General features: G+C 50.2%; 1 protein-coding gene across 1 annotated transcript; it reads left to right on the forward strand.

The window, feature by feature from the left end:
• The first annotated feature begins 230 nt into the window (after window positions 1-230).
• Window positions 231-21,594, forward strand: Tas1r2 (taste 1 receptor member 2). The gene is given in 6 exon segments (XM_028880740.2): window positions 231-235; window positions 3,320-3,465; window positions 3,468-3,501; window positions 10,506-10,617; window positions 19,112-19,235; window positions 20,565-21,594. Coding segments are annotated over 6 exon segments (1,350 nt in total). The 3' UTR covers window positions 21,494-21,594.
• Window positions 21,595-22,127: the final 533 nt, after the last annotated feature.

Raw genomic sequence — 22,127 nt, forward strand, 5'->3', positions numbered from 1 at the left:
TCCCAAATAGAGCTCAACGATGTTCTGGCCTAAGCCAGTCCAGTGTTTCTGTTGAGAACTTGTCCGACTATAGGGCCACCTGAGACTGGATTGGGGGTTCAACTACCTCTACTAGACTTTTCCGGTTGAGCACTGCTTTTCTCTCCACGCTCTAGACGTAGATAGAGATAGATCCTACTCTTATCACTCTCACGTTACTCTCAGGTTGTGCATTGCGTGCCCAAGCTGCAATGACGTGAGTCTCCATAGTGACAATTTAAGACGTGTGTGCTTGGGGTAGGTGGCGGTCGAGGTGGGCCATGGAGTCAGTTGTCGGCGGAAAGCAGGTTAGTTCCTCAGAAGGAAGGCCGGGCAGAGAGAGCGAGGGCCTCAGAATCTGTTCGGTCCTCATTCCTTGCCAACTACCCTTCCAATCCTAAGACCCAGCCTGCCTACTCTCCAGTGCCCCCACCCTCCTGGCCTGCACGGTCTGTTGTTGCTGAAATTTCAAGCAGTTGTGTTTGTAATCCTGAAGTAATCTAGAGTCGCCGGATTGCTCGCCACCCATTAGCTCTACATCCCCTGCGGTTACGTGACAGGATGTTTTAAGCTCTCACAGGTCACCACCAAAGCCACTCCATGCGCACATACTCTATGTATGCGAGAGCCTCAGTTACTATGAGCACCATGTCAGAGGACCTTGAGCCCTTCCTAGATGCCTGTAGGCTCTTTAGTCGTAGGGTTGCCTGTTGAGTATATTGCGTGTGTCAGGAGCACCTGGATACGATTGAAGCGAGTAGATAGCCCCTGCCTTTGCATTTTCTCGCTAATTGTATGGAAGCCACAGTTCTTTTGTTCTGAGCTAGCTCACTTGTACTGGCGCCCTATAGAAACAAGTTAGGAGTGCCAAGCAGTGCCTTTTTTCTCATAAAGCCCTCAGAGTGTTCTGTGTGGCTAGAAGAGAGGCAGCTGAAGCATGTGGCGTCCACGTCTTGGTTACTCTCCTCCTTCTCACCATCCTGCTAGCACACTTCTTGGTTCAAACGAGCGTGACTTGAATAGGCACAATTCCCATTTGGTTGCCAATGGGACAGCCATCCTTGGACCTCTTGCTGGCCAGGAGCGCTGGAACTATTGTGGTTAAGGTTAGGATATCTGAGTGTCAAAGAGGAGGGTAAGAACGAGAGCGCGATTATATTGATAAGCGCTGATTACGGATCTCGGTTGACGGTCGGAATCCCCACTTAGATGACACGATGAACGAGTGACGCAAATGACAGACTCGCCGTCTGTTCCCAGCCTGGGAGCTTTTTGTGTGATGGTGAGATGTACTTTCGCGAACTGAGAGAAAGGTTGCCTGCTTGGTGATGGCTTTACTTGGGCAGCAGTTTTTCATGTGTACTGGAGCACCTGTTGGGTGAACCTCAGTATGCCTCCCGTTTGCTGTTTAGGGAGCCCACAGTTCGTTGTGTCCTTATGTTGTTTCTATCTGCTATGCCTGCGGCATGCATGTCTACTGTTACTGCCCTTATTTGAGGTACATACGATGTGATGGTGGTGATGATCAGTCTCATGTATATTCCGGCAGGACCACGGTGCGACAGCAGGGAGTGCCTTTCTCAAAAGCCCATGCGGTAGTATTTATTATCACTTGAAAATACTTGTTTAGAACGGCCAATCTGCAGGCGGGGTATCTCAAATGACGAAGGGTAGTCTTACAAATGCGTAAACGCGGATCTCGAAGGAATGTTTCAGTTTCCAATTAGCATAAGTGTGATGTGCTGGCGGTGAGGTGGTATTGGATGTAGTAAGTTACTAGTTGATGGTGGTTATGTAGTCATGATGGCAGAAGTATTGGTTAATGAGGATGACGAGCCCCTGTACTGATGAGATTTATTGGTATGTGTTTAAAGATAGGGGTGTTATAGTGACTGTTAGTATTATTCTATTGAGATCTGCATGTTTATATCAGTAGGTTGGTGATGATGTAGTGGTCATGGTACAAGCAGTGGCTCTCATTGTGACTGGTGTTGGTTGATTTTAGCAGTATTGTGCAGTAATGTTGTGATGATGTAGTGGTAGTGATGATGATGATTGGTGTAATGATTGTCGCTCCTTAGCAGATCCGTGATAGTGGAGTGATGGATGTCTAGTGTGTGGATGGAGTGAGAGACCGACCTTACTATCTGTGTTAGTGATGGTGGTCGGTAGTTGTGGTTGTGCGTGGTAGTGATTTATTAGTCTATTGATAAGTTTTCATATAGTGGTAGAACAGTAAGTGAGGTAGGGTCTTGGTAATTGGTTGGTATACCTGATGAGTTGCTCTCTCGCGCGGTTTGTGTAGGAAGCCTCGATCATTCTTTGTTCTTGAGTAGCCTCACATAGGCTATGACTTGGGCGGTAGCCAGTGCGTGGTGGTGATTTTCATTGTTGGTGATGGTAATGGTGTGGTGATGTGGATTGGGAATGAGAGAGCAGAGATCACGATTAGAGTAACAGAGTGCCCATGAGAACAGTAGTGCGTGCCGTGCTGTGGACACATAGAGTTTCTCCTAAGCCAGAGGTTGTTGGTGACGGTTGGGTTTGTTGGCAATTTGTGTAGGAGAAGGATCAGTGTGCAAGAGCAATGATGGGCGGTTCAATATCAGTGAGACAGTCGTTTCTACTGAAAGCAGAATTCACTCTCAGAATGATCTATCGTGGTCAGTATCATCAGAGTGGAACTCTAGCATAAGTGTTGATTTCAGTGTAAGAGTAAAGGCAGTCACAAGGATGTACGGTTAATATTTGATTGGCCACGTAGTCTTTATTTTCTCGTGGCTCCAAATACCCTCACTCCATGTCAAGCTTTCCTGTTGCAAATAGCACTCGCCCGTCTGTCCCAGGAAGTACAGTGGGGAAACTGTAATTCTCGATTTTTCAGCAAGACCATCCTATCACACAAGACCGAAAGCCTACCTCGAGCTCATCATCTTATACCTTTAGTCCTTCTATCCCCTCCCTGGGGACCGACGTACTGAGCTTTCACTCCATATGGATATGCCTCCGCCTGCTTCTCGCCTCGTCCTGGGGACCCGCCCTCACAGTGTGAGCCCCTCCCCACCATGCGGAAGGCACCAGGGCTGACTCTCGGTTCCCCTCACCTGAGAGATGCTTAGCCACTGTGAAGCCCCTCCCTCCTCCCTGTGGGTAACTCGGCCCCTTACTTTAGGCAAAACCAACTCTGTGAGCCAGGCCGCCCTTAGCCAGTGCTCCCTCCCTGGGAAGAGCCGCAGTGCCCTTCACAGTGTGAGCCCCGCCCCTCCCTGGGGGCCCGCCCTCACAGTGTGTGACCCTGCAGGTACGACATGAAGGTGCTGGGCTACAACCTCATGCAGGCCATGCGCTTCGCTGTGGAGGAGATCAACAATTGCAGCACTCTGCTGCCGGGCGTGCTGCTTGGCTACGAGATGGTGGATGTGTGCTACCACTCCAACAATGTCCATCCCGGCTCTACTTCCTGGCACAGGATGACGAATTCCTGTGTGCCCATCTCCAAGATTTCTTCAAAGCCGGCACTATATGGGTGTCTTTTTCCCACCTGTGGTGCTGTTGTCATATGCCCCAAAGCACTTGAAGCTGCTGAGTCTGCCATCACTGTGTCCAACCTCCTCTCCTCTACTCATATCCTCATTTCACACAGATTTCATCTCTCCTAGAGACTGAGATGTGTGGGCAGTCGATGAGTGAAAGACATGTCGAGGTCATGTAGGGAGAAGGTGCTTTCCCTTCTAGCCTAAGTTGGTAGTGGTCAAGTGTTTGATTTAAGAGTGAAGCTGCCAGGGGCAGTCAGCTCAGGCTTATATCAAACAGCGGACTAAGGTAGGACTAGTGGCTATGACTTAATTCTGCCGCAACCTTTGTGAAATCTATACATATACCAGCTCTGAGTCTCAGTTTGGCCCCATCTGTAAAGTGGTCGCTTGATTGAACGTTAGCTACCTCACCAGGACTTTCGTGGGTTGCAAGTGTGCGGGTCTAGAATCTATGAAGGACCCTCGTTTTCCAAGCACACAGATATAGCATGTTTGGTTGTGTCTTCCATGTAGAGTGCATCCTCCACCACATACATAGCAGATAACGGTTCTCAGGAATGAGAACTAAACAGCCATTCTGGAATTAGGCTTTGCTTAATTGTTACCCTTGTGCACTGTGAAACCTGACTCACAGGATTGCTCTCTCTGCGGAACAAGGCTGAGGCTAGGTAGGCTCAGTTTGGTGTAAAATGTTGGTGTTTTTAAAGACATTGGAGGTGTACCTGGGTTTGCATCTCCAAGTCCCGCACCACGTAAATTTTAGACACTCTGGCCAGCCACCCAGGTGGTCCGGGTTTATGTGTATGCTGAGAGACTACGAGGATTCCCTACAGCTCACACTGTTTTACCTTGGAACCTCGTCACTCTAAGATGGCCTTGCCATAGATGAGAGCTCCAGGTTCAGACGGAATGAGGAGCGCGTTATTCTCCAAAAAAAGAGCAGAGGTGCGGGCGGACCTAGTTTGTCTTCAGAGAGGAGACAAGAGAGCGATACCTTATACTGTCTGCCTTTCTGGCCTCCATATAGTCATAGAGAAGAGAATGCGAGCCCCAATACGTGAACCGCGGTAACCACACTGCAATTGACCTCAACACATGTAGAGAGATCGTTGCTAAATACCAGCACAAGTGAATTATGACGCAATCATCCTCATCATGAGCTTCTTCCACACACACGAGTTTCTTTACACCCAAAAAGTTGCCGATAGTCTCACTTATATTTAGTACCAATTTGAGGTTAAGTGGGTGATGATGGCATGTGTGATCAGGGGGTCTCTCTACATAGCCCTGATGTCCTAGAGCTCACGGTTCTGTAGATTCAGGCTGACACTTCAAACATAGTAACCAGATAGCAACTATTGTCTCCGACCTCGCTCTACTTGTCCAAGGCCCCGATTTATGACCTGTGAGACTTGAGAAGAGAGTGCCCTGCACATAGCCGCCTGGCATATTTCGTGTGCAGGGTTGCGTTTGCTTGGTCAACTCTCTCTCTGCCTTTGGGGAGAACGCCAAGCACTCACATGTCAACCGTTTAGTGTTTATGGTCGCAGTATGTTGGATAGAAGAGAAGCTTCCTGTCGAGGTTCAGAGAACTCTCACATGATCTCTCAAGTACTTGAGCTTGAAAGCTAGATATGCTCTCTCCGGCGCGATAAATAGCCTGATTCTCTCTTCCAATGGTTGGGAAGCACAGTTCTTTTTTCTTTCTGAGCTCCTAGCTCTTCGCGACAAGATGTTACAGGCCTCCCCTCGGGTCATAGGAGCACGCAAATGCCTTTTCCTTATCTAGGCTAAGTACTGCTGTCCACACCAGCATGGCCTGGCAACTCGCTGCTCCTTTCTCGCTCGTTCTCAACCGCAAGCCAGCATGTGCAGTGTGATTCACAGCGGCCCAGTGGTCTCCAACACGCGCAACCAGGGTGATCAGATTTCAGAATACAATACTAACTAAGATTCAGATTGGCACACGGTAGGCATGGCGGCAAGTACTGGACCTCTCACTTCCTGCTAGAGTGGGCTCTTACCTTGTAGTAATATGTGGACCAACAGAGCATGAAGACATTCAGGTTCCAAAGCTTCTAGCCATTAAGTGATTGATTTCAGTCAGACCCACATGTAAGAACAGCGCGTAACGGTAGTGTCGTTTAGACCTATGTGTCTTACATTTTGATTGCAATGTCTAGTTCAGGACTTGACGTTATCATCCTCGGCTTCGAGTAAAGTCAATTGCCATACTGAGGAGTTACTTGCCAGGGGACGTTGTGGGTGCTGGGTGCAGGAACACCTGTTGGCTAAGTTCCAACAGACCCAAACAAGAATACCCAGTGGTAATTTGCTCCTGGAGTGCACGGAGGATATGTCTCCTGAGAGCAAGCCACTACGGACACAGTATTTTGATACGTACATATAAACGAGAGATGCACAAGTAGGAGGTATGGGTTAACTAAGCAGAGTAGTCCAGGGTGGAGACAGAGTGCTCAAGGCTTGAGAGTTCTTCCTATCAGCGTGCGATCAGGTAGGTAGGTTTGCTGTATCGAACGAGTGGACAAAGGTCTCCTGAAGGACCTTATATGTGAGAGCTATGCACAAGCTCCAGCCCGCAGTTTGAGGGTGTCGATCCAAGAGAGATTGCAGATTGTGATGGTAAAGAGACACCTGATGGGCTTTACAGAACAGCGAGTGAGCAGAGGCAGTTCTTGTCTCTGTGTAGGAAATAGCGTAGGGGACAAGGGAAGACGCAGAGGTACACGCAGGATGGTGCTGGATGGAGTTGCGGACTGTTTTCGAGACTCTGGCGGACTGCGTGCCTTATAGGCGAAACACCGGTACCTTCAGGCGGACAAACTGAAAAAGACTGGCTGAGAGTATGTGGTGTGTGCAGAGGCCAAAGATGCCACAAACTTTTGGCAGTGAAAGCTGATTAAGGGATAGGTGCTCTCAACCTAGGTTGAGAGGGACAATGGCGAGTGGCTGCTCTCTCCACTGAAAGGGCAGAGAGAGATTGGTGGAATGAAAACTTCCTGAGTTAGAGTAGACTGACTTCCTTCAACCCTGCAGAATACCATTTAGCTTCCGGGGTTCTGACAAGTTAGGCAATCTCTTTCATTGGTCAGCATATTTAAAACATACAGAGACACGAGATTTGGAGGAAAGTTTTTCGCAACAATCATTCCATTCCCAGATTCAACAGAGTGAAAGTCTGGGTGTAATTAACAATAGGGAAAACTCCACTTTACATTTCGGCACTATGTGTTTCCTTCATAGCAGGTTACTTTCAAATAGCTACCTTAGAATCTAGTTGGTGTCTCTGACCGCATAGCATAGTGATGTCAGGTCAGCAGTGAGATTGTGACATTCTCCCATAAAGTTACTACCTTAACTGGAGCTGGGAGGAAGAGGTCACTTTGTGGGCGGCTATTACTTAGCACCTTCTGGGGGAATTGGGTGAGATCTTTCCTCATAAACAGGGTTGCAAATAGCACTCTAGGTAGTCTCAAGATAGTCGCTCGATGGCAAGTAGCTAGGATGTGATCTTGAGGCACTCTCGGCACAAGATGAGCCAAAGTAGGCTCGTTCAAGTCTTAATCAATAATCCACACAGCTTTTGCTCTGAGATGTTCAATATATTATTCTGAAGTGTGTGATCTCCCCCATAGTTAGAACTTATTGTATGGCTTCCGTTTTGAGTAGAAGACACCCCTTCTCTTAGGGAGACACTGTATACTATTCTTGCGTTTTCTTCTTGTTCTGAAGCTAGAGTCCAGGACAAACTCACAAAATTGTTTACTGGGCCTTTATCTCCTTCCTTAGGGGCATGACAGCTGGGAAGACGCTGGATGGACTCAAGAGCAAGCAGCAGCCATTGGGATTTGGAAGTTCAACGTTGAGAAGTGGGAGGTGGACATTTAGCGAAGTTCACACGGCGTGAGCATGAGTGCTTTTTTTCTCAGAAGGCCAGGAGTGGAGGTGTTCTTGTTCCAGAGCTGAAGGCCAAATCTGGATGGGTGTCTCTGGCTTGTGAGCAACTATACTCGCTACATTTCAAATTTTCCTACACACGCAAAGAGTTGCGGCTGAAATTGAAGACGTATGTGAGGTCACTGAAGCTTTGCAAGTGGGGGTTCGGTAGAGAACGAGAGCATTAAGAGCTGTGAGCTCGATGTCTATCTATGGGTACCCTGAGACTATGAAGGTCACAGCAGAAGGGTAAAAGGGTACTGCTGAAAGGAACAGCAGATGACAGTAGACTTTCTGTGAGGGGAACAAAGTCCTCATTCTCTGGCCGCGATGAGACTACGTGAGGATGAGTCAAATGTGGCCAATATTAGGCGTGAGGCTGGCGTCGCGTCTGTTGATCGCCCAGCCTACAGAAGATTTAAAAATGGCGCTCAGGATAGTACGCAGTGCTATTGGCACTGGGTAAGAAGCTCCTGTGAGTCTCTTAAGTCCTGTGAGGTTTCTACACAAGTAAACTGAGGTTGACCTAGATATCTCCGTGGTTGTGTTAGGAAGCCACAGTCTTGCTTTCTTGAGCATAGGCCGGCCTGTTACTGCCCCAAGGAGAACGGTGATAGTGAAGACTAATCCAACCTAGCCAGGAAGTCGTGACATAACGAGATAGATGCAGGGTGCTGTTCAAGGAGTGCGGCAGCTTTCACAGAAAGCACGAGTTGAGGAGTGATTTTTCTGACTTGTTGTAGAGAGTGGCCACTACTGACGAAGCTCATTCATAAGCTGCATAGTTACAAAGTTCGGCGTATAACTGCGTATTGATTTCAATGCTCAATCGATAGTTCCAAGATTGACGTGTGAGCTAGTTAAGGTGTAAACCCATCTCCTGTGATTCAGGGCATGTATGTGTCCCCCCCATGGTGTCCAAGAACAGCCCAGACTATTGTGCGTTATTCTGGCCGGCCATAAACAGTGCAAATTAGCACTCGCCGGTGCTGTTCCCAGCAAGCGTACAAGTTGGTAATTTGGACTGGAAGGGATGAAGCTCTCCACTGTTGTGGGAGTGCCTCCTCTATACCTCACTCCGGCAGGTCACGAGTACAGCGCCATCTCCGTGACGATTAGCGGGACACAGTCTGCGCTAGTCCCTCGACTCAGAAATTGCTGAGCTTGCTGACGACCTAACAATTGATGGCCCCCCCGAGTTGTGACCAAGCTCGCTTGAAGTCAGAAGTCCAACTGGTACAACTAGGATTTTGTATTCTGCTCTCACTTTCGCGTCGGTCAGTGATTGTCTCACGTGACTGTACTGGCGTGCCTATAGGAAAACAGTAGAGCAAAGCTCAAGGGAGTGGATCCACTTGGTGCTGTTTCCAAAAGGCAGGGAAGTGTATTTTCATGGGCAGCTGCTGAGCCAGCGTCTGATCGAGGTTAACAACGGGGTGACATCTCATACATCGCCTACTTGGGGTTCTCAACTAGACAGACTTCCTAAGATTCGAGCTGTTTGCACCACTGACTCTTCGAAGGGTTCACCAAGTTCCAGACATGGGGCCTGAGGAGAGCTCAGATGCCAAAGGGCCTGATGTAACAAGGTAACATCTTTTAGAACATGCTGAGCTGTTCAGGGGTCGGACCAAAGAACAGAGCCCCGGGTTTAGTTATTGTGGTGATCGTCTTGCGCTCTCTTCGCCAGAGCTGGGACTTCCTTAGACCAAGCTTTCTTCCAGCGGAGGTGCGCGTTTAGCGAACTTCACCTTCGCCGAGTTCCTCCTCGTGTGGGATTTTCGCCCCTAGCCCACAGAGTCACATGGGTATCCTAGGTCGATCCAGTTTGGACCTGCACAACCTACTGGCAAGAGGAGGGAAGCCCTCGGCGCGCGCGAGCGGTGGGCACCCTTTGTACACCTGGGTGCTTACTTAAGTGCGATTATTACACAAGAGGGTCTCCATGTACCCTCTGAGCTTCAGTCTGGAAGCTTCCGAGATGCGCCACACTCATATATGCCCCGGTGCAAACTGCCAACCCATACCTGCAACGAGCTTCCCGCTTTGGGCTCACTTGGTGCTGCAACCAGCGGACTTGTTGATGCCTGTTTGAACTCACTGGCTTACTTTGAGTCCCGAGTCCCCTACAGGTTCAATAGCGGTACAAACACCTGATGCTTTCTGGGGGAGCGTTGTGTCATACAGTGTTGTAAGCTGCAGAGGCAGCGGTGTCTCACGCGGAGTTGCTCGTTGTCTCCCACAAACGCCAGCTGCCACAGAGTGCTCCTTGTTTAGCTTGCAACCAGTGTGTCTCCAGACAAGTGCACCAAGAAGTGGTCTTACCCATGGCAAAGGTCATGGGCGCCTAAGCCTTGCAGGGAGACCGACTATCACCACTTCCTTATTAGAGCCGGTGCTCAGGTTCGAGAGATGGGACTATACGCGCAAAGTGATAATACAGAGACAGTTATCTTAGGGCGACTTTAGGTTCAAGTGTATTTGCTATGTGTGTTTCTGGAAGAACTAGCACCAACACCTCTCTCTCCAGTGCTGGGGAGGGTAGAGATGGAAGGATTGCTAGTTGTGCTGGCCACATGTAGGCAACGCCATGCCAACTAAGCTTCCAGGTGTTCCACGAGAAGAGACGCGTGTCTCGACGGGGAATAAGGTGGACTGGTGACAGTCTATATGAGGCACCACTTCGTACGCTGTTCCTCTGCCCTTGGGCTCTGTGCGAGGTGCACAGCCCGCGCAAGATATCGCCTCGCCTCACGAGAGCAAATACACTATATACACACACTACATATATGTAACCTGCAGAGCCGGCTACGCGGCGTTACGGTTTATCAACACACAACACAGCTTTGTTTCTCTATCTCTAGCACGTGTCTCTCATCTGCCGTACGAGAGTCGCGTGCAGAGTCTGATAACGTTACCGAATTACTGCTTGTCTCACCGTATGTTACTGGTTTCTCTGGAGAGCATGCGACAGCACGATGTCTTTTGTTAAAGGTGCTTGCAGGCTCTGCCGCTATGCGTCGTCCCGGATTCGCGACTCTTGAGAGCAGTGCTGTATGAGAAGTGCTGCCTGGTCCAGCCCTGTCTCACGGCATATACAGCGACGGTGAGCAGTGCATCTGTTACTTGCCAGGTGCCCGCTAGGACGCATGCGCGATGATGTTTCTTTCACACCTAGGTGGACTGAGGCACAGGGAGCCCAGAGTCACAAAGCCTAACTAAGTTATTATGTTTCTATGCAAAGAAGGGCAAGCTGCAAACTGCTGGGCCCGTGTCTTTTCTCTGTTTCCTGTATGAAGGCACAATATATCTGTCCCAGGCACCAGTTTGCGGAGATCAAGGTTACAACCTCTCTTTGTGCAATAAGAACGAAGCGGCTTTTGAACCCTGATGGACATTTCATGTTCGGCAAGATCTGAGAAATGGGACAAGCATGCAGTGCAGGGAAAATTCAACAAAGATGGATAATTTGGCAGTGGTAGGAAAACCCTTCAAGGGACAATCCCACAGGGTCGACTTTTTAGGGAGGGGGTAAAGAGAACTGTGATGCAACTATTTACGTCAAGTATTCTCTGTAATCTTCTGGTCATTTACTAATACAGAATGCGATATTTATGTCTCTTATCTCGCGGCTTAATTTATTTATTGGTTTCTGGAGTGTTATGTATGTGCACCACATGTGTGTCAGTACCCATGAAGGCCAGAAGGGCGTTTGGATCCTTTGGAGCTCGAGTTACTGGTGGTTTGTGAGCAGCAATTATGGGTGCCTGGGAATTGAACCCCAGGGTCCCGGAAGAACACTCAGTGCCTCTTCCAACCAGCGAAGTCTGATATGACCTAGCTCTCTAAGGCTCCCTGATATGTGTCATACTGAGAGTGATCGTAAAATGCGTCGGCCTCTCGAGTGATGTCCAGTTAAGCATCTATTAGGAATTCCTGCTGTGAGACTTCCATTTCAGTCAAGCATGAGAAGAAAATGTGAACATTTAGGATTGCCCAGAGCAGGGTGTTGCTGTAGCGAAGCCTATCGAGGGCCTATACTTTTGTGTGTTCTGACCACCAAATTTTCTAGAGTGTGCTAGGAATGAGGCCTAGCTCCAGGCACACCAGCGTTCCAAAGTCACCTTACTACCCACGACCCCCTTCAAATCGCTCCCCCAGTGCACTTACTGCTGCCTCCCGCGCAACATATAGTTGAGGCCAAGAGTGCACTCTATGAGCTAGATCAAAGTGCCGGCTTTTGTCTTCTACGAAAAGGTCAAGTGAAGGTATTTCTTTCTCCTGAACTTAATAAGCTCGCTGGTCCCACCTGCGATGCTTTTCCTAGATTGAGCAACCTTCAGCTCTGCTTCCCTTCTTTTCTGACCCCTCCAGCATACTCAGGGAGCCTCTGTGAAAACGGAGTCCAACTTCACCCTAGTCTCGGTGGGCAACCAGACATCGTATCTTTCATCGTCACCAGATACAGTCTTGGGAGCACAATTACAATGTTGTCTTGGACATCTTAGTACACTTTATACGCTAGGGCAGTGGGACCTGAGCCAGAAATCCCTTCCAATATGTCATTAAGACCTTCTCTACTCTCCACCACCCAAGCAGAGGAATGAACTTCCTACGCATCCACAAATGTGTCTCCATTGTACTCACCCCCCACTAAAACAAGACTGGCACAGATATCGCTGACCGCGAGCGGTCTTTCAGAGGCAAGCTTACAGTGGGTATAGTGAGGTTGACCTGCTGGGAAGAGAACTCCTTGTCAAGAAGGGCTCGCTCAGTATAGACTAGAGTCAGTCTATTGGCCGGTGTGTCAGAGGTTCTCCGTTTAGGGTAAGTACTGTGAGCTAGGCCCTGTGTGATCCATGCTCCTTCTTTGCTCAACGTGATGAGCCTTGCCGACGTTTAAGGCTGTCTTGCGTAAGGCTCTCGTTAAGGCAAGCAATCGGGGACGTGGTTCTGGCTGGACTTCTCGTTCCTACAAGCGCGCCCTGTGGTGAAGTGCATGTGACTTCCATATCAGCCTGAGGTGATGGATTAGGCCCACATTCTCATTCTATGGCTTCCACCATAGCGGATGTCCCCTTATTAGGAAAACACCAGATGAGCAGCTTAAAGAATGAAGGGTTTAATTGTGCTGCTCGGGTTCTGGTTGCACATGGTGTAGGTGTGTGTGAGTGGTCGCTGCTTTTGCTCAAAAGTCCGCTAGTGTGTGTGATGGTGTGGTTGTTGTGTGTGTTTTGTGGTAAGGCTAGGAGACAGTCCACAATACCGCATGGTGGGAGAAGGGATGGCAGCAGTGTCAAGACACTCAAACAACTTGCGCTGGCTAAACGGCTGGTCACATGAATATCTCCACAGAACTGAGGGAAGAGCCAAGAGATACAGGTGATGCCTCAGACTGGTTGTTGGTCTAGTATCCAACTTTCCTTTTAAGTCGATTTTATTCATGCCCAAGGATTCAGCCCCAGCCCATGGGGGAGTTGAATGAACAGCACTATTTGGTGCCCCACAAATTTCCCTGACCCGATAAACCAGGTTGGGCAATCTACTACCACTCTCGCTCCTGCGTGAAAAATTTCTTTCAGAGTTAGAGTTTCATCTCAACACACCCAGACCCAGCGCAGTCTACAGTGATTCCCATTACGTTTTATGGGATTTGTTATTCATTCAAATTGATTAGGATACGATCACAGAGACCGAGGCTACCTGCTTCTCCCTGCATTGGATAGAGTGAGAGTGAGAATCACCAAACTGTAAAAATATCAGATTACGTATGAGGTTTTCAGAGTACTGAGTTGAACTAGATTGCTAATATGCCATCCTGTTAAGTTTGCCATCACGTAGGCATATAAGGTTCAGTTAGTCAGGTGCTTTTTCTTCTACATAGCCTGGCACGACGCCAGGTTAGCTGGCGTCATCAACGTTGTTGAGTGTACCTGGCCCTGTGGAGTCAACCAGCTTATTTAGGAAACACGGATCTTTGTCTTTGTTTTCTTGAGCTTAAACCACGGGAGTTCTTTGTCTCAGGTTCTGGAGGCAGAAGAAGAGGGAGAGGTGCCGCGGGTCCCTGCCGAGGCCAGGAGCCAGTTTGGCCTCTCTCCTGGTGTTTGGCAGCTTGTTGGTGCTCCCTGGCTCTCCTCGGCTTGCTGGTGCTCCCTGGCTCTCCTCGGCTTGTTGGTGCTCCCTGGCTTCTCTGGCTTGCTGGCTCTCCCTGGCTCTCCCTGGCTCTCCTCGGCTTGCTGGCTCTCCCTGGCTCTCCCTGGCTTGCTCGTGCTCCTTGGCTCTCCTTGGCTTGCTGGTGCTCCCTGACTCTCCTTGGCTTGCTGGTGCTCCCTGGCTCTCCTCACCTTGCTGGTGCTCCCTGGCTCTCCTCGCCTTGCTGGTGCTCCCTGGCTCTCCTCGCCTTGCTGGTGCTCCCTGGCTCTCCTGGCTTGCTGGTGCTCCCTGGCTCTCCTTGGCTTGCTGGTGCTCCCTGGCTCTCCCTGGCTTGCTGGTGCTCCCTGGCTCTCCCTGGCTTGCTGGCTCTCCCTGGCTTGCTGGTGCTCCCTGGCTCTCCTGGCTTTCTGGTGCTCCCTGGCTTGCTGGTGCTCCCTGGCTCTCCCTGGCTTGCTGGTGCTCCCTGGCTCTCCCTGGCTTGCTGGCTCTCCCTGGCTCTCCTTGGCTTGCTGGTGCTCCCTGGCTCTCCTCGGCTTGCTGGTTGCTCCCTGGCTTGCTGGTGCTCCTGGCTTCTCCCTGGCTTTGCTGGTGCTCCCTGGCTCTCCCTGGCTTTCGGTGCTCCCTGGCTCTCCTGGCTTGCTGGTGCTCTCCTGGCTCTCTCTCCTGGCTTGCTGGTGCTCCCTGGCTCTCCTCAGCTTGCTGGTGCTCCCTGGCTCTCCTCGGCTTGCTGGTGCTCCCTGGCTCTCCTCGGCTTGCTGGTGCTCCCTGGCTCTCCCTGGCTTGCTGGTGCTCCCTGGCTCTCCTCGGCTTGCTGATGCTCCACTCTGATCTTTGCCTTCTTCACCTGGCAGTGTTTTTGTGCTCTTGTCAGGGTCCACATGTCCCCTCTGTGTAAGAACATAGTCCTCGCCGATGAGGGATCCTTCTTTTCCTTAATCATATGTGCAATGACCCTGTAACGGAATCGGGTTACATATTCAGGTCATAGGCATTAAGATGGCATAGGCCTTACTTCAGTCTGAGTTCCCACTGAAGTGCAGAGCCTGAGGCAGGGGTCATGTGTGATAGATTATTACAGATATGCTCCCAAGTGCCATGATTGGGAATTGGAAAAGCATGCAGGAGGGAAGAGGAGAAACCAGTCCGAGGGAATGCCCTCAAGCCAGACCCTGCTGTGAACCACTGGAGGGCCATTTTTCCGTCACCTTCTAAGGACTGGCCTTCAAGCTGTGTCCTAAGGAAGAGGAATGGTCAGCATGGATTGGCTGGATCTCGTCCCCTGGTGGCCACAGGTTGCTCTGTGGTGTGCTAAGCCCTTGTATTTCCAGGTCCCACGTGGCTGAGGGCCTAGCAGCTCCAGGTGGACATCTGACACCACACCCCCATGGTAGAGAGTGAAAGGCACAGCCTGGCAGCTGAGGCGGGGTGCTGGCAAGTGATGGCTACATGAGAGTGTCCTGCTTGAGTCTGGAGGGCCACAGAGCCTTTAAGGCATTGGGCAGCCCTGTCTGTGCAAAGGGGGCATTTGGTGGGCAAGTGACAGGTGGCGAGCATCTCTCTCTTCCACCTCCATTCTGGGGTCCTTCCTTTTAACTGGCATGTGGTTGCTGGTTGCTCTGGTTGACTACTTCAGAGGATGTCTATCCTAGGGTCCCCGGCCCTCAGCCGCCTGGCTGTAAATGGACCTTAGCAGTTATCTCCCAGACAGAGGCGTAGGGCTGTCCTCAGGTATCCGGCAGTCTACCCTGAATGCCCTAGTTTCTTGTGAGAACCCAAGCCCCCTCCTTCTGGGACCTTCTCATTCGCCGGTCGGGGGGTCCTCAGAGGAACCAGGTGGTTTGCTATGGATGTGTCTCCCCACTGGGGACCAGAATCCCACCCCTACCACTCTAAGACCTCGACTTTTACAACCTAGTGCATAAGTTCTCAACCTGGGGGTCTCAACCCTTTGGGGGGGGTCGCCTAAGACCATCGGAAAACACAGATATTTACATTATGACTCATAGCAGTAGCAAACTTAGTTATGAAGTAGCGATGAAATAATGTTGTAGTGGGGGTCACTACAACATGAGGAACTGTATTAAAGGGTCACAGAATTGGAAGGTTGAGAACCACTGCTCTAGTGAACGCCAGTGATTTGAGGTCCTTTCTTATTTATTTGTTTGTTTGTGTACTCCACGGTCGCGGGGATCAAACCTAGGGTCTTCCATATGTTAAGCAAGAACTCTACCATCTGGCTACATCCTGCTTTTCCTCCTCCTTTTCCTCTCCCCTTCTTCCTTCTTCATGTCCTCTGCCTCCCTCCCTCCCTCCTCCCCTTCCTTCCTTCCTTCCTTCCTTCCTTCCTTCCTTCCTTCCTTCCTTCCTCCTCCCCTTCCTTCCTTCCTTCCTTCCTTCCTTCCTTCCTTCCTTCCTTCCTTCCTTCCTTCCTTCCTTCCTTCCTTCCTCTCTTCCTTGTCCACAGGGTCTCTAACCCAAGCTGGTTTCAAATACACTATGTAACAGAGAATGAACCTGAATATGTGATCCTTCTGCCTCCACCTCCTGAGTGCTGGGATTGCAGGCGTGTCCTACCATCCCTGGGTTATGGAGTGCTGGGTTCAAGCCCAGGGCTTCACGAATGCTGGGCAATCTCAACCAACTGAGCTACATCTCCAACCCCCTTGGTTTTCTTATATAGAGTCCTGCTGTGTAGCCCAGGATGGGTTCTCTGCAAGAGCAGTCAGTGCTCTTAACCTCCGAGCAGCCTCTCCAGCCCCTCCTTCTGTTATTTATTTATTTATTCATCTATTTATTTATTTATTTATTTATTTATTTATTTATTTATTTATTTATTTATATCTCATTTGATTTTTCTGTGCTTGGAGAACATGTCTACCGTGATTTCAATCTTTTTAATTTGGTTAAAACTTGCATCACAGCCAAGCCTGGATAGTGTCCGTCCTGGGAGATTCATGCACATTGGAGAAGATGCTGCGCTCTGCGGCTGCTGGACAGAGTGTTGTTGCTGGAGGGCTTCTCTCCAGGTTCCCCAAGCCCCGCAGTCCCACAATCCACTTATAAAATAATCACTCAGACGCTTATATCACTTATAAACTGTATGGCCGTGGCAGGCTTCTTGCTAATTGTTCTTTTATCTTAAATTAACCCATTTCTATAAATCTATACCTTGCCACGTGGCTGGTGGCTTACCGGCATCTTCACATGCTGCTTGTCCTGGCGGTGGCTGCAGTGTCTCTCCCCTCAGCCTTCCGCTTCCCAGAATTCTCCTCTCTCCTTGTCCCACCTACTTCCTGCCTGGTCACTGGCCATCAGTGTTTTATTTATATAGAACAATATCCACAGCAGAGTGTCCTGGTAGAGTGTGTTGTTTTATGGTATTGGTCAACTTCTCCACTTCATTGTGGATCCTCTGTTTAGTTCTATGCATTAATTCAAAGTATGATGTTGACATTTCCACCTGTCAGTTTTGAATACTAGACATTCTCTGTTTTCCTTTGCTTCTTGCTTGCTTTATGTATTTGGAGTCTCTCTTGTTAGGGATGTATGTGTTTATGCTTACATTATATGTGATTCTGTGCCAGAGGCTTACATATTTTTCATGCTCCTTTTCTGAGGTCTCTTAAAATATCTTTGGATTTCTCTCGAGATTCCATCTTTTATTTTATGTATTTGTAGTTTTTTTAAAAGATTTATTTATTTATTATGTATACAGTGTTCTGTCTGCACATATCCTTGCAAGCCAGAAAAGGGCACCAGATCTCATTACAGATGGTTGTGAGCCACCATGTGGTTGCTGGGAATTGAACTCAGGACCTTTGGAAGAACAAGCAGTGCTCTTAACCACTGAGCCATCTCTCCAGCCCTGTAGTTTTGTTTTTTAACCTGAGTGAGTAAAGATTCAGCCTCAGTCAGTCAGTCAGTCATTTGCTCGGTAAGTTTTCTTATTAATTGCTTTCTCTGGGGTTATTTCTCCTACCAGTAAGTGGAACACTCTGTGTGTTCCTGAATACTCTCTTCATGCACCTGACTGCAGCTTTGGAGGCTGTGCTGGGCTCCACAGCCCAGTTCTCTGGGGATCTGAGTTGCTGATTCCGGGTTTGCTCTTTTGTCCTCTCACTGTGAGGACTTCAGGCTTCCCATGATCAAGCTGGAAGCCAGCCATGCCCAGTTTTTCTCAAAGCCCCAGTGAAGCTCTCCTGTGTAGCACTTTTAGCTTTCTCCATGGTATTTAAAACCCTCCATCTAATTCATGAAAATACCAGTCTTCAATGCTGTACACCAGCATCTGGCATCAGTTTATGCCCCGAGTTTGTGTGTGTGCAAGTGTGCATACATATGTGTGCTGGTGCATGGTATGTGTGTACATGTATGTATGTACATGTATGTATGTACATGTATGTATGTGCATGTGGAGGCCAGACATTAACCTAGAAATGCCATCTGATGACCAATACAAGAAGTATGTGCATGTTGGGGGACATGAAGGCAGAGACCTCAGACTTGAAAGAGGCAAAAAGAGGTGGGCTCTGGTGTCGAGGGTCCTTCTGGGGCTCCCTGGTCTGAGCCCTGGCCCCTTCTTGTGTATGCCTGTAAGAGACGGTTTTCCTTGGTCACAAAATACAATCTCCACAGGATCTGGCGGCTGCTCACCCACCCCAGAGCTGTGGCTGCCTAAGGTGCTTCACTGTCTCCTCCCTGTACCATGCTCTAGCCACACATGGCTCCCCTCACCAGGCTCGGACACTATACCTTCCTCATCTTCTTCCACACCAGCCTCACACCCACTGTTTCCTGTGTATAATCCATCCATTCAGTCCATGCTTGATGACCTTTCTGTGCTGGGCTCTTTAGGAACACTGCCCGTGTGTTCTAGTTCACCTGAGACCCCTGCTTTTCAGAAGGACATGAAAGCGGGAGCCTTGGCTGTAAGTGACAGGAAAGCGGGAGTCTTGGGTGTAAGTGACAGGAAAGCGGGAGTCTTGGCTGTAAGTGACAGGAAAGCGGGAGTCTTGGCTGTAAGTGACAGGAAAGCAGGGTAGTGGGACAGGTGGTGGTGGTTCAGGAGAGGACAGATCCAGGATCTCTCGATGTCTTTCACTTCTCCCTCACCAAGATCAGGTTTTTCTTTGGCCATGATATCCTCTTAGTGGTGTGATGGCTGCCAGCACCCCAAGGTTGCACAATATCTTGTCTACATCCCCAGGAAGTCTCTGTCGTAACCCTTGGGTGTTTTACCAGAGGATGATGGGTTGGATTAGGTCATAGACAGGCAATCCAAGAGAGTCCTGCAAAGAGCCGGTTCTAACAGCAGTTCAGACAGGGCCAGGCTACCCTGTCCCGAGGAGCATCCTGCTAGGTGTGCCAGGGCAGGGGGGGCGGGGGGTACACTGGCCTCTCAGAGGGTGGGGAAAGAGGGCTCGGGGTCTCTTGTCTTCTTCCTCCAGATCCCCATGTCCATGTGTTCCAAGAGCTGCCAGCCTGGGCAAATGAAAAAGCCCGTGGGTCTCCACACTTGCTGCTTTGAGTGCATGAACTGCTTACCAGGCACCTACCTCAACCGCTCTGCAGGTACGGCTCCCGTCACCCCTGCTCGGCCCTTCTTCAGCAGACCTCGGCTTCTGTTCATGGCTCAGCACCCCTACCCTGTCCTGGAGTTTTTAGGGGTCCCTTCCCTATGCCAGGGTCTCTGAGGCCTTCCCAGGGAATGCAAGTATCCAAAGGCCAGAGACCAAGCCTGGTGCTTCTTGTGGCTTCCCATGAAGCACAGTCCCCAGTACAGGTTTCTGTGTGTGTGATACTCCGAGATCAGTCCTCACACTGTGTGCCAAGCACTTGACCCACTGAGCCTCTTCCCAGTTCCACTGACTGAATTCTCACTTGACAGACGCTCTCTCTAGAACACCGACCCCAGCGTTAGAATTCACACCAGTGTAGCACGGTTCAGGGTTGAGTGTAAAGCTTTCTCATGACCTCATTGATGAAAAATTAATTGATGATTTCACCTTTGAATAAAAACGCTTGCTGTGTGCCCAGCAGCACGCAGGCCCCGACTAAGCGCTGGTCAAGTCTGTTGAAGGCTCCTGCTAACCCGTCTGTCACAGCTGTCAGCCGCCTGCAGACAGGAGCCAGGCTTTACTGGTCTCCAGAGCCCTCTATCTCTGGTACCTGCCACGGTGTCCAGCTCTCAATGGGGCTGGGGACACACGGTTGATAAAGAGCTTACCTTGCACGTACAAGGACACGGGTTCGGTCCCTAGGACCCATGTGAAACAGAGCCAGGCATGATGCACTTGGAACCAGGGCTGGGGAGGTTGAGACAAGTGGATCCCTGGGGCTCACTTGTCAGTTTAGATGATTTGTTGAGTTCCAGGCAAGTGGGAGACCTAGTCTCAATAAAAAAGAAAGGAAGAGAGAGAGAGAGAGAGAGAGAGAGAGAGAGAGAGAGAGAGAGGGAGGGAGGAAAGAAGGAAGAGGATGACATTTGAGAAATAATACTGATGTTGTCTTTTAGCCTATATACCCATGTGTACACACACACACACATGCACGCACACACACACACACACACACACACGCCCCATGCAAACACCCCCCTCCCCCAAATGCTAACAGAATGAGGCCCTTGAGGATGTGGTTGCAGGCCTTTCCCACTAGGGGGCGATATCTTGACAGAGTGGTCTTTGATTTGGGTTCTGAGCAAGGAGACCGGGGTTCGAATCCTTATTTGGTAACTTACTGGCTCTGTGACTTTGAGAAAGGGACTTAACCCAGCTGGGTCCCGTTCGTCTGTGAGGTCAGGCTGCAGGGGTCCTTGCCTCCCTCTGGCTCAGGGCCCAGAAGACACAGCCGCTCACAGGTGGGGATCCAGCTGATGGGAGTCCCTGGGGGTTCTTGCAGATGAGTTTAACTGCTTGCCTTGCCCGGATTCCATGTGGTCCCACATGAACGCCATCACTTGCTTCAAGCGGCTGCAGGCCTTCCTGGAGTGGCACGAAGCGCCCACCATCGTGGTGGCCTTACTGGCTTCTCTAGGCTTCTTCAGCACGCTGGCCATTCTGCTCATCTTCTGGAGACACTTCCAGACACCCATGGTGCGCTCCGCTGGTGGCCCCATGTGCTTCCTGATGCTGGTGCCGCTGCTGCTGGCGTTTGGGATGGTGCCGGTGTACGTGGGGCGCCCCACGGTCTTCACATGTTTCTGCCGCCAGGCTTTCTTCACCGTCTGCTTCTCCGTCTGCCTGTCCTGCATCACCGTGCGCTCCTTCCAGATTGTATGTGTCTTCAAGATGGCCAGACGCTTGCCACGAGCCTATGGCTTCTGGGTGCGTTACCATGGGCCCTATGTCTTTGTGGCCTTCATCACGGCCGTCAAGGTAGCCCTGGTGGCGGCCAACATGCTGGCCACCACCATCAACCCCATTGGCCGGACCGACCCTGAGGACCCTAACATCGTGATCCTCTCCTGTCACCCTAATTACCGCAATGGGCTAATGTTCAACACCAGCATGGACTTGCTGCTGTCCGTGGTGGGATTCAGCTTTGCTTACATGGGCAAAGAATTACCCACCAACTACAACGAGGCTAAGTTCATCACCCTCAGCATGACCTTCTCCTTCACCTCTTCCATCTCCCTCTGCACCTTCATGTCCGTCCACAATGGAGTGCTGGTCACCATCATGGACCTCCTGGTCACTGTGCTCAACTTCCTGGCCATCAGCTTGGGATACTTTGGCCCCAAGTGTTACATGATCCTTTTCTACCCAGAGCGCAACACTCCAGCTTACTTCAATAGCATGATCCAGGGCTACACCATGAGGAAGAGCTAGCCTTGCCCACCGGCCTCAGGGACAGAGACCCCAGCCTACCACTGGTGTTCCTATGACATTCCTGTAGTCTGGACATTTTTACCCACTTAGCACTTGAAAATACCCATACTGCGCTCCCCCCCCCCGCCCTCCCCTCCCTGAGCTATTTCACTTGCCCGGAGCTGCCACTCACTTATGGAAGAAGCCACCCAAGGTGACCTATGGGGCTCCAAGTACAGTCTGATTTGTAAGCCTACCGCTGCCATCTGGTGGTCACAGTGAGCACCTGCAGGCTGTGGCCCATGCCTTCCAGCCTGCTCAAGGCTGGTCATTGTGAGGCTGACCGTGGGCTCCAGCATGTTTCCTGTTTCTGTGTTTCATTTCCAGTTCCTGGGAAGCACAGGTTTGGGCTTCTATGTTCTAACAGACAGCTAGGCACCATGGGTCCTTCATTGTTGCTTATGAATAAACTTTCCTTGGGTGAAATCGATGTCCCTTCTTGATTTCAGAGGTTCCCCGAGGAAAGACCCACAGACTCAGTCGGGGCATTCATTGCTGGGTGACCTTAGGCCAATTTGTTCTTGAGCCTACACTTGCCCACCTCTGAAATGGGAACCATGGTGGCAAATGTTGATGTTTGGGACCTGAAGAAATG

The sequence above is a fragment of the Peromyscus leucopus genome, chromosome 2, assembly GCF_004664715.2.
Source record: "Peromyscus leucopus breed LL Stock chromosome 2, UCI_PerLeu_2.1, whole genome shotgun sequence".
In the NCBI taxonomy this organism is placed as follows: domain Eukaryota; kingdom Metazoa; phylum Chordata; class Mammalia; order Rodentia; family Cricetidae; genus Peromyscus; species Peromyscus leucopus.